This window comes from Panicum virgatum, chromosome 8K (assembly GCF_016808335.1).
Source record: "Panicum virgatum strain AP13 chromosome 8K, P.virgatum_v5, whole genome shotgun sequence".
Lineage (NCBI taxonomy): Eukaryota > Viridiplantae > Streptophyta > Magnoliopsida > Poales > Poaceae > Panicum > Panicum virgatum.
Genome location: NC_053143.1, coordinates 45,214,174 through 45,228,107, shown reverse-complemented (window position 1 = coordinate 45,228,107; position 13,934 = coordinate 45,214,174). Strand labels below are relative to the sequence as shown.

General features: G+C 45.6%; 1 protein-coding gene across 2 annotated transcripts; it reads left to right on the top strand.

The window, feature by feature from the left end:
- The first annotated feature begins 246 nt into the window (after positions 1-246).
- On the top strand, positions 247-11,400 carry LOC120644836 (cysteine-rich receptor-like protein kinase 11). Of its 2 annotated transcripts, XM_039921571.1 has the most exons (9): positions 250-464; positions 557-1,011; positions 1,201-1,253; positions 1,940-2,007; positions 2,907-2,986; positions 4,576-4,584; positions 10,056-10,335; positions 10,466-10,679; positions 10,801-11,392. In XM_039921571.1, exons 2-9 carry the CDS (start codon positions 580-582, stop codon positions 10,907-10,909), a joined length of 1,245 nt encoding a protein of 414 aa, XP_039777505.1. In that variant the 5' UTR covers positions 250-464; positions 557-579; the 3' UTR covers positions 10,910-11,392. The 2 variants fall into 2 exon arrangements, with proteins under 2 accessions (XP_039777504.1, XP_039777505.1); XM_039921570.1 differs by having other exon boundaries at positions 247-1,011; positions 10,801-11,400.
- The last annotated feature ends 2,534 nt before the right edge of the window (positions 11,401-13,934 follow it).

The window sequence follows — 13,934 nt, the reverse complement described above, 5'->3', positions numbered from 1 at the left end:
TCGGTTCCCAGTTATATTTGCCTGGCCCGACCACTATCCCGTTTTCGGTCTCGTTTCCGTTTAGCCCCAAACAAATATAGAAATATGGACGGATTTTCATCCATAGCAAGTGGTCCCCACCACGTGATGGAAAGAACTTCACTTCACCATTCTTTACACGGACACTTGTTCATTCTCACTTCGTCGATTCTGCAGTCGAATCTTTTGCTATCTTTTATTCATTTTGGTACTTGGCACACAAATAAAAAGCGTCCCCAGCAACCGGTCCATACTTTCCACACGGTTTCGCGAGCAAAGGATACAATGGGTGAGGGACTGAGGGTCCATGCGAGCGGAAAAGCAAAACCATCTTCCATCCTCACCTCAGTCTGCGCCGCTGCGCCAAGAGAAAAAACAGAGTCCAGACCGGCTTCAGCAACTCATCCTCAGAGCAGAGTTGCTGCCGAGTGAATAGAGAGCTCGTGGTGGGAGAATCAATTTGTTTGCTCTGATTGTTGCTCGGAGAAGATCCAAAACGTTTCAAGATCTTACCTCATCTGCTCGATCTTGTGCGCAGCTGCGTGCGGCGGGAAGGTTTCGATGGCAGATCCGATGGCCACCGTGGTGGAGAAGATCGTCAAAATCGGGCTCAAGATCAAGGAGGCCGTGAACAGGGTTCGCCACAACGAGGAGGATTACCGCGAGATCACGAGGCGCGTGCTGAGGTTCAGCGCCATCCTGTCGCAGCTGCAGCAGACGGGGACGGTGGCCGACAGCCCGGCGCTGGCCGGTGCGCTGGAGGACCTGGAGGAGACCCTGCAGCGTGCCCTCGAGCTCGTCACGGCCTGCCAGGAGAGGACCACCACCCGCCGCCTCGTCGCGGCGGGTGACCTGTCGAAGCAGCTGCGCCGGGTACAGGATGACATCTTGAACAAAGTGATGCTGGCGTCCTTCGCCATCAACGCCCACACCACCATCTTGTTGCTTACTATTCAGGCTGGTGGTCAGCCTCCGCCCCGGCAGCAGCAAGCGGTACAGTTGTTTGATGCTTTAGTAGATGTCCTGAAACCTGAATCTTTGATGTTAAATCATGTTTACCTGCTAGCTTCACCTTCAAATTGTTAATAGTTTACCCAAATAATTAGAGATGACGACACATATCTTCTTGTAAAAGCTTCACAATGCCACCACAAACTAATTGAATTATTTTCCATATTTCAGGATGCAGGACTGACGGGTGTATCGAATAACATTCATTCAACTGAAGATGCTAGGTACATATGGCTGTTTGTATTCTCAGTTCCTGACGGCTAGCTTGTTAGTGCAGAGACTGATGGAAGTAGTACTTCCATAGTTCGACTACTAAGAATATAAATTATAAATTGATTGGTGTAAAGGCAATATGTTGCCATGAGTACCCCTTCTTGTTAGAGCCATTACGGTGTGTTATTAGATGTCCCTTCAGTCTTGATAACATGACACCCCTACCATCATATTGTCATGACTATAGAGCGAGTACCAAGTAAAGCATACTGGAAGTTACCTTAATTTTTTGGTATATTATGGCTTATGCTGTTTTGGCATATAAAGTCTGACTGATGTGATTCATTTACGTTATAAACTAACTGAATCATCATCTAACTGGGTACTAATTTTGTTCCTCCGCTATGTTGTGTCACCATCCTTTGAGCTATTAAACTGTACCATTACAATATATCTACAGAAACCTATTTGATGGAATTAAAAAGAATATGCAGAGAAGATATGTACACTTCTTGCCCTGGAGCCTTTCCAAATGCACCTATGTCTTTTTCTCAATTTCCATCCTTTTATTCACTACTGGATGTTGAAGTTGATGAACTAACCATATAATAACTTGCAAGCATTGTGGCATCAATCATTATTTAGTTTTCACCGACCTAAAATATAGCTTCTTATCAATATATGGTAATAATGGCAGGTCTGATTTGAACGGTGAGGAAAACATTGTACCAACAGGAAACGATGCCCCCTTTGCTCCTTTAGAAGGTAAGATGGATTTCTGCTAGCTTGTTCCTGTAGTGGGTTTCAGCATAAATCACTTTTATTTTTTTCTACATAAAAATTACATTTAATAATTACCTTAGATAAAGTCATGACCTATGGATAGCTACTTGGAAGGTAAAGTTTACATGTTTACAAAGAAAAACACAGCATGCTAATAGAAGTACAGGAAATAAAATGTCAGAGAAAGTATGCTTTTATTTAGTCTGACTCCATGTTTAACTTGTTATTTGGGTTTTACTTACTAAAATTAATTTATCCATGCAACTTCTAAGATCTATATTCTTGTCTACTCAATTGCTTGCAATAACAATGTCTTTAATTAAGCCAATTATGAATTCTATTGTATGGCTTGTAGTTTAGTTGGCACCTCTAGATTAACAGGAATAGAAAAGTTGCATTGGGACCTTCAGAACTCTTGAATGCCATGGACGAACTAGGTCCCTCTTGTTTTTTCCCCTCAGCTCCACCAATGAATGAACATGAGATCGGGTTCAACCTTCAGCTTTTCACCAAAGACAAGCGGCTTATCTATCAATTTAGCTAGTCATGTCTACTTAAATTTGCACCTGAACATTTCACCAACCTTTTAACGAAGTCTTAATTAACAAACCAAATTTGTATCACTCATTTGTTGGTACTCCTGTGATACACGCAGATATATGGATCCTACAATATTAACTCTTTCTTTGTCATAGACATAACTCTTGTTGATGCTACTCATTTGGCGGGCTAACTAGTTACCAATGCTCATCACTTCTTTATTTTACTTCTTCAAAACTATCCATGTTTACCGCTCTGCTCATTTAGAATGATTTTTATGGCCACATCAGCTTCATGGTCGCATAAAGCTAAACTAAAGGTATTTGTTGTTTCCATGTCAGCCTTAAAAAACTTCAGTTTATTTGAGTTAAAGGATGCTATAAATGGCGGAAACATCATTGGAGAAGGTGCATTCTGTATGGTTGTAAGGAACATGGCCCCATTTAGGCCATTGTTTGTGATTTTGGTGATTGAGTGACAACATAATCAATGGGACTAACAAGTTTGTGAGATCACACTTGTAGGAGTTTTTAGGTCCCATGGATATGAGTCAACATGTCTAATTCATCGTCAAGACGCAATGTCCAATCTATCGTCGAGATGCCAAGTCCAATCCACCACCAAGATGACAAGTCCAATCCGCCGTAGAGATGTAAAAGCATAGTGGAAATCCAGAGATAGAATAAATTTGAAAGATCCAATTGATCGCTGCGATGCATTGGACGAGTTTGGCAGAAAACAGAGGTACCGGTTTAACCGATGCCTAAGCATCGGTGCATCCGATGGTTGTCGGAAGATCCGATGCCCTGGCATCCGTGCAAGTCTGAGCACCTCTGGAGATCAAGTGAAGAAAGAGTGAAGCACCAGTTGAACCGACGAGGCCAAGTTAAGCATCGGTGCATTCAACGTCCTATGTTCCAGAGACGATGTCAAGCATGCAGCAGCCAAGCCTTCAGCACCGGAAGATCCGACGGCTACCGGAGTAATGCGTCGGTGCAATGACGTCAGCAAGGTGTAACGGCTATATGAAGGACAAGTATCACCGGAAATTCTGACGCCCTAGCATCGGTTCATCCGATGGTCCCTGAAATTGCTGCAGCGTGTCAGAGAGGCCAACGGTTACTTCAGAGCGCAGAGTGACCGGAAGAACCGATGCTCTATGCACCGGAAGTTCCGATGCCTACGCAGAAAATTGGCCAACGGCTAGTAACGGCTCTCTTGACATGGTGGCCTATATATATGTGTTCCCCCGGCCATTTGAAGCTTGTTGGAGTCCCAAGACATCACACACACACCCAAGAACACCTCCAAGCCATCCAAGAGCATAGAGTTCAAATTCTTAGTCCTTAGCACAAGCTTTGTGAGTGTTAGTGCTAGGTTAGCTCTTGAGTGAGTGATCAAGCAAGGTTTAGATCCTTGTGCTGTGGTTCTAGAGTGAACCAAACTTGTATCTCGGTGCGCCGGCCTCCTTGGAGCATTAGTGGCTCGCTGGCAAGTCAACGACCCTCCAGCTTTGTGTGGAGTGGCGTCGACAACATTGTGCGGGGGACGGAGACCCCTCCTTCGTGGGCAATCTCCCTTAGTGAAGATCGGGATCAAGGTGACTGTGATTGTGTTCACGGAAGAGACTTGATTGCCGGGAAGCGATACTCTTCGTGAGTGCTTCAACAACATGGACGTAGGGGTGCCTTTGTGGCAAACCAAACCACGGGATATATCCTCGTGTCGAGAGTTCTCTTTCTCTCATCCCTCTCCTTTAGCTTCCACATTTCATATTGCAACTTGTGTGGCTTTACCTTCTTAGTGTAGTATCTTGTTAGGATTGGCTATAGGTTGCAAAACTCTTTTGGGATGAGAGTTTCACACTAAGGTGAACCGTAGTTGCACATCTAGATAGCTTGTTTTAGTTTAAGTTTTGTACAAACTATTTGGAGCCATAGATTAAGGTTTTTAGAGTGCCTAATTCACCCCCTCCCCCTCTTAGGCTAGAGCACCCGAGGGCTTTCAATGGTCTACAAGGTACTCAACATATGCTTGATATTCAAATTGTTATTGTTTCTTTGATATGTCTGATAAATTTTCTTGTCCATCGAACAAAGATGGGTCACTTTGTCATATTTGGGAACTCTGGAAGCTAAGGCTGAATAATGGGTGCATAGGCTTTAGTAATTTGGACCAGATAAGAAGGAACGGGCACTGATTTTTTTTTGATGAAACAGGCACAGAATTTGTTGGCTATATCAATGAATTTATCACTCATTTGCATGTGAAACATAAAAAAGAGAGCCATAGAGGGGTTAAAGGGTTCGGATAAGTTTGCACATCTTTACATTTTAGCATTATTAATGCAACAAGCCTCTTTCCAGTATAACTGCAACATCAATGATTCCATCATTCTGTTACTTGTATCCATTGCCAGGCTGAATGATGATGATGCATCACAAATAACGGCACAGCTCAGAAACATTTACCTATGTTTTACTGACAAAATAATCCACTATAGTCGAAATACATGAATTTTTTCTTTGTTATTCATATTGCATTTTTAATTCAAAAGAGTAGCATTAGAAACAATTTAAATCCAGCGATCAGTAAATTTAAAATCTTAACCAACTTTACTTGTTTGTGACTTTGGGATTGTGATAGAACATTATCTGTTCTTGGCATCCGAGGTTAACTTGCCTTTTTAGATTGTTCACTTATTCTCAATTAAGGTTCCTACTGAGTTGACAATATCTTCCCTGCATGGTGATGATAGCGCGATGAGCATAGAAAAATTGAGTTATTTGATCTATGGAAGTGCATACTTATAAAGTTAAATATACTTTACAAATATATAATACCCTCACCTTTTCTTTTCTATAATGCAACCCATGATTCAAACCTTTTAATCTGACCAACAAGTAGTCTAAGAATTTGTAGATTATACCATAGAAATATATTATAATCAGATTCATATTCATATATTTGAAAGTATTTTCATATGAAGTCAATTTTATGTACTCGAATAATATAATGGCTGTGATATTAACAGTCAAAGGTAGTAATGGAGACTACATCAGGTCAAACATCTCCTTACATTTTTCAAAGGATGGAGTAATAGATATTACTTAGCAAATTCATATTTTTGAGACCATGGTAATGTCCAAAGAATGCTTTCAGTGACACCTTAGCATAAATAGAAACTAAAATAGATAGGAATTAAAATTTTAATTGATGAGAAGATATTCTTTAATTTTACGTGTAACACGACATAGCGGCCGGGTTCAATAAGCCAATCAAGCATAGTACTATGTTGCAACCACCCAACAAGTCAATCATATGTTGAGCCCTTTTACTATATTTGGAAATACTTTTTAACGCTTCCTAATACCTCCCAATGCCTACTCATAATATTATTTTTAATTAGTTTTAATTATTGAAGGGTAGAATAGTAATTGGGATATCCCAAATCCCACGACTTAAGATCCTTAAACCCCAAATCACGGGATTCAGATTCAAAGCTCAGGGGCTACTGGACATGTGTCATAACTCATAAATGATAATTTTTTAAAGGGCCCACTATCCTCTCCTGCCTCCGCTAGACCCCACGCCCACCGGCATCTTCTCTCTCCCGGTGAGTGTCGCCCCCGACCACCGCTTCCCGCCGCGCCCTCAGCTGCTGTCATTGCCGCGTCACCACCTCATTGCAGCCTTGCTCGCTGGCCTGCCCGTCCTAGGTCGCCGACATTGAAGGCGCCACCAGTCGAGCTCACCTCCGCCGCCTAGGAAAGGCGCCCCAAGCTGCTCTCCTCACCACCATCGAGCTCGCCGAGCCACGCGTCCCGCTCCTCCAGCTTCCCATCCCCAAGCTCTGTCCATCGAGCTGCTCTGTTCTTGGTGGAACAGACCACCCGCCGATCTCCCCCATCAAACCCTCTCGATTCAATTCCTCCTAGGGTGAGCACCTCCAAGCCCTCCTCTACCTTCCCCAACCCGTGGCCTTCACTCTCCCTACCTGAGCAGAGCTCCCCGAAGCTCGGGATGCCATAGCCATGGCTACCGCTGCCGCCGTATCCAACCTTCGTTTCCCATGCCTAGAGTCACTGTCACACCCGATTTTATAAAGAAAATCGAATGCATCTCATATGTCCTCTAGGATCAAGTTTACACACATATGATCGACGTCGAGTGAATGTATCAAAAGACAATACTTGAAAAGTAAAGGAATTATAGAGCAAAACGACATTATTACACCCCGAATGAAATAGACTAAAAAGGTCTTAAACGTTTCACCGACATCCTAAATGAAGTCCACAGCACGACTTCTCCCACAGGCAGCTGACTGGTGGACGTACGCCTAGAACTCCTCAAAATCGTCGAAGTTCTCCACTTCAAAGTTCTCTTCTGAGCAGCAGTTTAAGCAATGGTGAGTACACTTATGGTTAGTACTCAGCAAGTGGGGGAATATGCAAGGTTAAACAAGAAGTGCTAAAGGCATTTCAGCGGTTAGCAATTTTAGTTGATCATATTTTATTAGCAAGCACCTATTAACTAAGTATAAGTTTATACCAACCCACTTAAGCATAAGCATAAAGGATCCAACATAAAACCAAAGAACCACAATTTGATTATTCTTCAAGTTCAATTATCATGCGAGGGTCCAAGCCGCTCATAACCGCGAGCACGACTGATATATTAGTTATACACTCTGCAGAGATTGTACACTTTACCCACAAGTCGTGTAAAAGTTCCGAAGAACTTTGGACTCAACCATGTTGTGCGGGCCAGGCACAATGCCACACTTCCTTAGGTGTGATTGCATAGGGACGCTACGAGGCCTTTACAAAGATTCCCTAATAAGAAGTAGTCCGCTAAGGTTTCCGGAGCAGTAGCAGAGCATAAGCATCCCTAATGGGCATAGTGTCTTAGCAAAGCCCGCTTCCCAAGAGGACCGGGTTATACCCTGTCAACCGCCGCTCCTCTTTCTCTTTTGGTAAGACTGCTTCAAACTAGAGTCTCTAATTAATTAGCCAAGACCAGAGCCATATAGTTCTTGTGGTTGCACTGTTTTCCTGGGTGGTTCTCCATGTTCCAATTAATCGAAGTGATCTTGTTCCCTTAACCATGATAAAACCATATTTAACATTTTCCAAGATTATACCAACCAACCCAAAGGTAAAGAAACTAAGCAAAGCTACCCCAACAAGATATTAAACCCAGTGTTCCAAGGTTGAGGTAAAAAGACTAGGTAAAGTCCTTAATAGGTGTTCCTGTCAAATTTATGCATAAACAGTAAAGTAAAGTGCATTAACATGCTATTAATGGGACAAATCAGAGTATGCAGAGGCGGAAAGCCACTTGCCTTCCTCGGCTAACTGCTGAAAATCTTCCTCAAAAGCTTGCTCTTGATCACCCTCGAACGGCACGTCGTCTACACGATCACACAAGCACAACAAACAATACAAATAAGAAATAGTAGAAAAACAGTAAAAATAGTACTGGAAAAGGTGAAAAAGGTGTAGAACGCGAAGCAAGGATCGCGTGAGTGAAAGAATCGCTGAAAACGGAGTTGAAATGTGAAAGATATGGCTAAAACAGTGCACCAGAGACTTGTTTGTGAGAGTTTTGAACCTCCAGGGGTTAGCTTCAAAGAAACCAGGGGCTAAAAACCTAATTAAACCTTAGATCCAGGGGCTAGATAGCAAAAGAAGGGTCCTGGACGGCATCTTCTATTTTTAGAAAATACAGGGGCTAAAACAGAAAGAAAAGGACTTAAATCTAATTATTTTTGAACTGCAGTGGACTGTAGGTTTATTTTCGTAAAACTTAGGGGCTTTTTTGCAAAAGATTAGGGGTTGAACGGTATGTGTGGGATTGACTTTGGTCTAGATCCAATCTAGACCGTCGGATCGAGATCCGAGGGCTGGGATGGGCGCGGCTCGGGCCGCGCGGCTCGACTTCGTGGCGGCTCGGCTGCACGGGGACGCGGCTTGGGCGGGGCGGCGGCTCGGTGGCCCCGCTCAGCGAGCGGCGCTGCACGCCGGCGGCGAGCAGGGGCGGCGGCGGACCACCGGTAAACACCGAATCCGGTGCTCCGGGGCTCGGTTCGCTGCGGGGTTTGGCCGGGGAGATAGAGGAGTCGATGGAGAGCACTATGGGGGTGGCAGGGCGGTGGGCTGGTGCAGCGGCGGTGCTCCACGACGGCGAGGGGCGGACGCGTGCTTCGGCGAGCAATTGCCGGGGCAGGAGAGCGAGAGGGAGAGGGAAAAAGGGGCGGCGAGGGTCCTCACCACTTCACCTAGCTTTGGCGCGGAACGGGCGGCGGAACGGCAGATCGACGGTGACGGCGGAGCTCGGGACGACGGCGGTGTTCGGCAGAGCTATGGAGCGGCAGTGCAAGCGAGAGTGAGTGTGAGCAGAGGGGAAAGGCAGAGGGGTGAGCTCGGGTGCTCGATTTATATAGGGGAAGGGGTGTTAGTGCGCCCGCGCGTGCGAGGGAGGAGGCGTCGAGTTCGTCGGCGGCAGTCACGGCAGTGAATGCCGCGGCGTCTCCGCGCGGGGGAGAGGGCGCGCGCGTCGCTAGCCATTATGGCCATCAAGGTGGCGATTCAAAAAGGAAGGCGGAGCTCGGGGGCGCGGTCGTGGGGGCGTCCACGACGGGAAAAGCGCTCGGCGTCAGAAAAAGAAGGTGTGGGAGGTAGGGGACGATGCTGACAAGCGGGCCCCGGGTGGAAGTGAGAGAGAGGGAGAGAGGGAGAGAGGTGGCGGGTTGGGCCGGCTGGGTTGGGGTTTTCTGGGCCGGACAGGTTGGGCCACGGGAAAGAAGGAAGAGAGAGGGAGAAGAGATAGGTGGGCTGGGCTGGTTTGGGATGGGTGAGGGGAAAAGTTTTGTTTTTTTTAACTCAAACACCTTTTGAGGATTCCAGGAGATTCGAGGGCGATGGTCGGAGATGACACCGGCTTGAGCTCGAGCAACTCAGCCATGGCGTTCCGGCAAGGGAACACGAGCTGTTGTCTTCTCTATTTATCTCCTGAGCACGTTTGGGCTTAGTTTTTACCAAGGCACCGTTGATGGACGGTCCATCCAGCCTGGGCGACCACCTGCATCTGCAGGGGCTGCCGTTCGGGCGTGCGTGGAGGTGACGCCGGCGATGGCGGCGGAGAGTGGTTGTCGCTGCACTGGTACAACGAGGTACTGGTTCAAAGTTAGAACATTATTTTTATAGTCATGAATTTATCCTTTTATTCTTGATTAAAAAGAATAACTGTGGAAAAGGAATTGCCATAAATTTCTAATGCTCTAACTTTGGAGGCGTTGGGAGGCGTTATGTTACGTATGGTCCCACCGACCATAGACATATTTAACGCCTCCCACCTTCCCATTGATGCCTCTCAACACCTTCCCTCGTATTGGGCCCACAAATCATAGACACATGAAACGCCTCCTGACGTCTCCCCAAGTATTGTAAAATTTCTCTATGTAATAACCTGGTGTTCGTAATTTTCAGGGTGTATTAATGGATGGGAATGTGGTCGCTATCAAGATGTTTAAAGAACCACGCCCATTAGGCTGGGAGCATATGCTTGCACATGGTCAACTTGTCCTAGCTTCAAAGCTTCGACACCAAAACATAGTTAAAGTTCTAGGATATGGCCATGAAGTTGAAACACAAAAATCTTCAGTGATAATGCGGCTGTTGAAACACAAAAATCGTCCAGCTAAAGGAAGAGGCTATTTCTGGGTTGAAGAATATGTGCCGAATGGAACCTTGTACTCGAAAATCCATGGCAAGTTTCCAGTACTCAGATACTCCTACATCATAGTTTTCACATCTTGGCCAACAATTCTCTTAATTAAATTTATTGAATATTACAACCTAATAGTTTATTTTGGGTGCTTTTATTACAATTTTTGTAGAGTCCTTGCTTGATTGGCATTCCGTCTCCCGGATACTTGAGCAGGTAGCCCAGGGCATACATTACCTTCAGGAACAGCACATTGTCCATAGGGATCTGAAACCAAGAAACATCCTCTTGGATTCTGATATGAATCCTAAGATTACTGATTTTGACTTATCTATGGTGTTGAATGATGATGAGATCAGTGAGAATAATCGCATAGCAGGCACTTGGTAAGAATTCCACACAAATATTTCCCTTGGCCTAATTTAAGTACATTTCATGAATCTGTTTTTTCCTTTTCTTTTCCATCATTTTTCTTTGCTGAGGTTCCATTTTTGTTCGACCATTCAGTGGATATATGGCTCCAGAATACGCTATGCATGGTATTGTGTCAATGAAGAACGATGTATTTGCTTTTGGCGTCATTGAGGGACCGAAAAGGCGACCAGAGGGGGGGTGAATGGGAGCCGATAAAAAATTATCGCAAACAGGAGCTCGGCTTAAGATCCCAAGTGTGCACCCAACCCAAGAGTCCTAGGTGAAGTGCAGAGTAGCTATAAAAGAACTACACTAACACAAAACAACCCTAGGAACAAACGAGATCAGTTGCGGAAGCAAACACGAAGAACTCCACGAGAAACAGCACGGTATAACTCACCAAAATTCGTAGGCACGATCACAAAGGACTTGTGAACATGACCACAGAAGGAATCGACGAATCAATCCATGGTTTGGGAGAAATCAAAGAAATTCCGAGCAAGATTGGGGTTTTCTCAAGAACGCAACAACTTCGATTCGGGGGGACTCGTGATTCCGGAGGGTATAGCACTAGGCTAGATGGTTTTGAATCACTATAAAGAGTCACTCGATCATCAGAAAACCGCTCGTCATCTCGTGCTCAAGATTCGTCGAAGGAAAATCGAATTCATCCAAAAACAAAGCACAAATCGTACAAGATTGAATTGAATTCAAAACCCCAGAGGGCACAAGGAGGATTGGGCCTCCTTTCCCGATCAATCTCAGTACAAGAGTCTCAAAGATCCATCTCCAAAATCCTAATCCTAGAGAAGAAAGTTAGAACAGAGAGGAGGAGAGAGGGGCAACGTGAGGAGGAGGGCGGCTCAGTTCTGGCGCTGGGAAAAAGAGCACCGAGAGAGAGAGAGGGTGAGGGAGTTTTTAACCCACTAACTCTAGACTAAAAGACTAAACTACCCCTAGAAAGCCCGTAGGGGCAAAACCGGAAAAAGATACAAGGACTCATCCGACGGTCGAGGTTCTTTCTTCGAGTCGAAGTCTTCTCCGCAATGCCGCCGTGTGGATGAAGATCCGGTCCGTTGTTTTGGAGGGTCTGCGAAACCCGGGTAGGTGGCCGGTTTTGATAAAACCGCCAAAACTCCACGCACGGGAAGATTCCCGCCTCCACCACGTCGTGGCCCTGGACGCCGTTCCCGCCTTGGCCGCCTGACGGCCCTAGACGCCGCCCGACGCCCGTCACCTCCTCGCCCGCAGCGAGGCCCTAGACGCCGTCGACGCCCGTCGCCTCCGTCAGTCCCGAGACCGACGCCCGTGCCTCGACGACTTGGCGTTTTCAACCGCCGTCCGCCTCCTTGGTTTTGTGGCGCAAACTAAGAAACCCGCCTTCCGTTGCCGCTTGCGCCCTCGATCCAGGAGTGGACGCCACAGCTGCCGCCCGGCCCGAGCTCCGGTCCCGGCTGCCCTTCACCGCCGTCCACCGCACGGTCCATCGGCCACAGCTCCTCCACGGCAGCTCACCGTCGACACTCGACGCCCGTGTACCTGCAACCAAAGACCAAGCGCATGATCACACCGCACGGTTGACAATTCACTCATCACAAGCAGGATAGAGTACTCAACATTCCTCAATCTCCCCCTTGATGAGTGCATTGTCAACACACCACGAACGAACTAAGATTGAAACAAAAGCAGTGAAGAACAAAGAAGCAAGAGTGAACTTGAACAAGTGACAAAAGCTCGAAAGAAGCAAGAACAAGTCACTTGACCAAGCAGAGATCGATTCCCTAAGACAAGGGCAACGGCTCGATGCAATCGATCAAACACAAGCATGACTCCTCAAAGACAGAGGCAGGGCTCGACACAGTCATGCCAGAAGCGGAGGGAAAACCAGGAGCTAAACAAAGCAGAAACTCCCACTGAATGCATTTCCCCCTTACCAGTGCAACTCTCACCAAATGTATGCACCCTCAAGGCCCTGTGCACACATCAAACAATTTCCCTCTTGTTCGATCACTAACTTCTCCCCCTTGTTGGCACATGCACACATCAAGGATTAGACCTAAAGCTCCCCCTGAACCTGAGACTCCCCCTAAACATATGGTATGCAATGAATGCAAGGCAGGAGGTGTAAGTGAGAGCATTCAGGGATACAAGGATATGAACTACTAGTCACAAGCATGTGTGCATCCATAAACAAGACCTGCATCTAGCTCAACAGGGTATATCAAATCAGTCTAGAGCTAGGCAAGTTCAGTTTAGGAGAAATAAAAGCATCACCCTTAATCTAGCACTAGCAAGTAGGGAATGAAAAATAGTGCTAATCAAACTCATACAGATGAGCCAAGAACATCCAAAGTATGTTGCAAACATTCATTTTGCAATCAAATTATATCAAGCAATTTTCATGCCAGGGGTTGAAAGCTTGTCATGCTTTACTTAGCAACGATGCCAAGCCTATGCCAAAGGCAGTCAGAAGCTTAAGACACTCGTTTCAGTCATGCACAGCATTGCCCGAGTTTTCACAAGTGCAAAGTGAGCCGTCCCGAAAGCTCGATCAGTGCGACAAGCAATTCCACCTGGATCTTTCCATTCCATTTCAAGCACAATTCAAGCAATTTTATCAATTTTAGATCATGTCTAGTATGAAATGCTGAACGAAAGGCTACACTAGCATGAGTGAGATAGCAAAGCATATCAACACGCCCTAACATGCCAGTATCCAAGACAGGGTGACCATGTTTTCAAATTTTCAAATCAAAATAGCTTAACTCAGATGAAGTCATATACACAGTGGAGCAAGCTATACATGATCACATTTATAAACTCACACTAGCAAGCACTAGGAGATCATAGCAATGTATACAAGAATATTAGTGCTAGTGAAGCAATGCAAAATGCATAAATGTACAATGCATATGCACAATGCAACTACCAAACCTAGAAAAAGAAGAGAAAAACAAATAAACCCTACAAAGCTAACCAAAGAAAAGTCAGCGATCAAAAGGGGTAACAAACCCCCAGCTCCCCTCGCAAGCGAGCAAAAATGTCCTGCTCAAGTGGTTTGGTTAGGATATTTGCGGTTTGCCTCTCTGAAGGGACATGGATCAAGTCTATGGGGCCTCTCTCATGATTATCTCTCAGGAAGTGGAACTGAATATCTATGTGTTTGGTTCTGGAGTGCATGATAGGGTTCTTTGCAATGCTAATAGCGGACATGTTGTCTATAAAAA

What these genes read in the sequence shown, in the direction of transcription:
- LOC120644836 (XM_039921570.1), top strand. Translation starts at nt 580, where the DNA reads ATGGCAGATCCGATGGCCACCGTGGTGGAGAAGATCGTCAAAATCGGG. An exon ending in CGCCCCGGCAGCAGCAAGCG is followed by an intron (nt 1,012 to 1,200) that starts GTACAGTTGTTT and finishes TCCATATTTCAG; the next exon opens with GATGCAGGACTGACGGGTGT. An exon ending in CTTGTACTCGAAAATCCATG is followed by an intron (nt 10,336 to 10,465) that starts GCAAGTTTCCAG and finishes CAATTTTTGTAG; the next exon opens with AGTCCTTGCTTGATTGGCAT.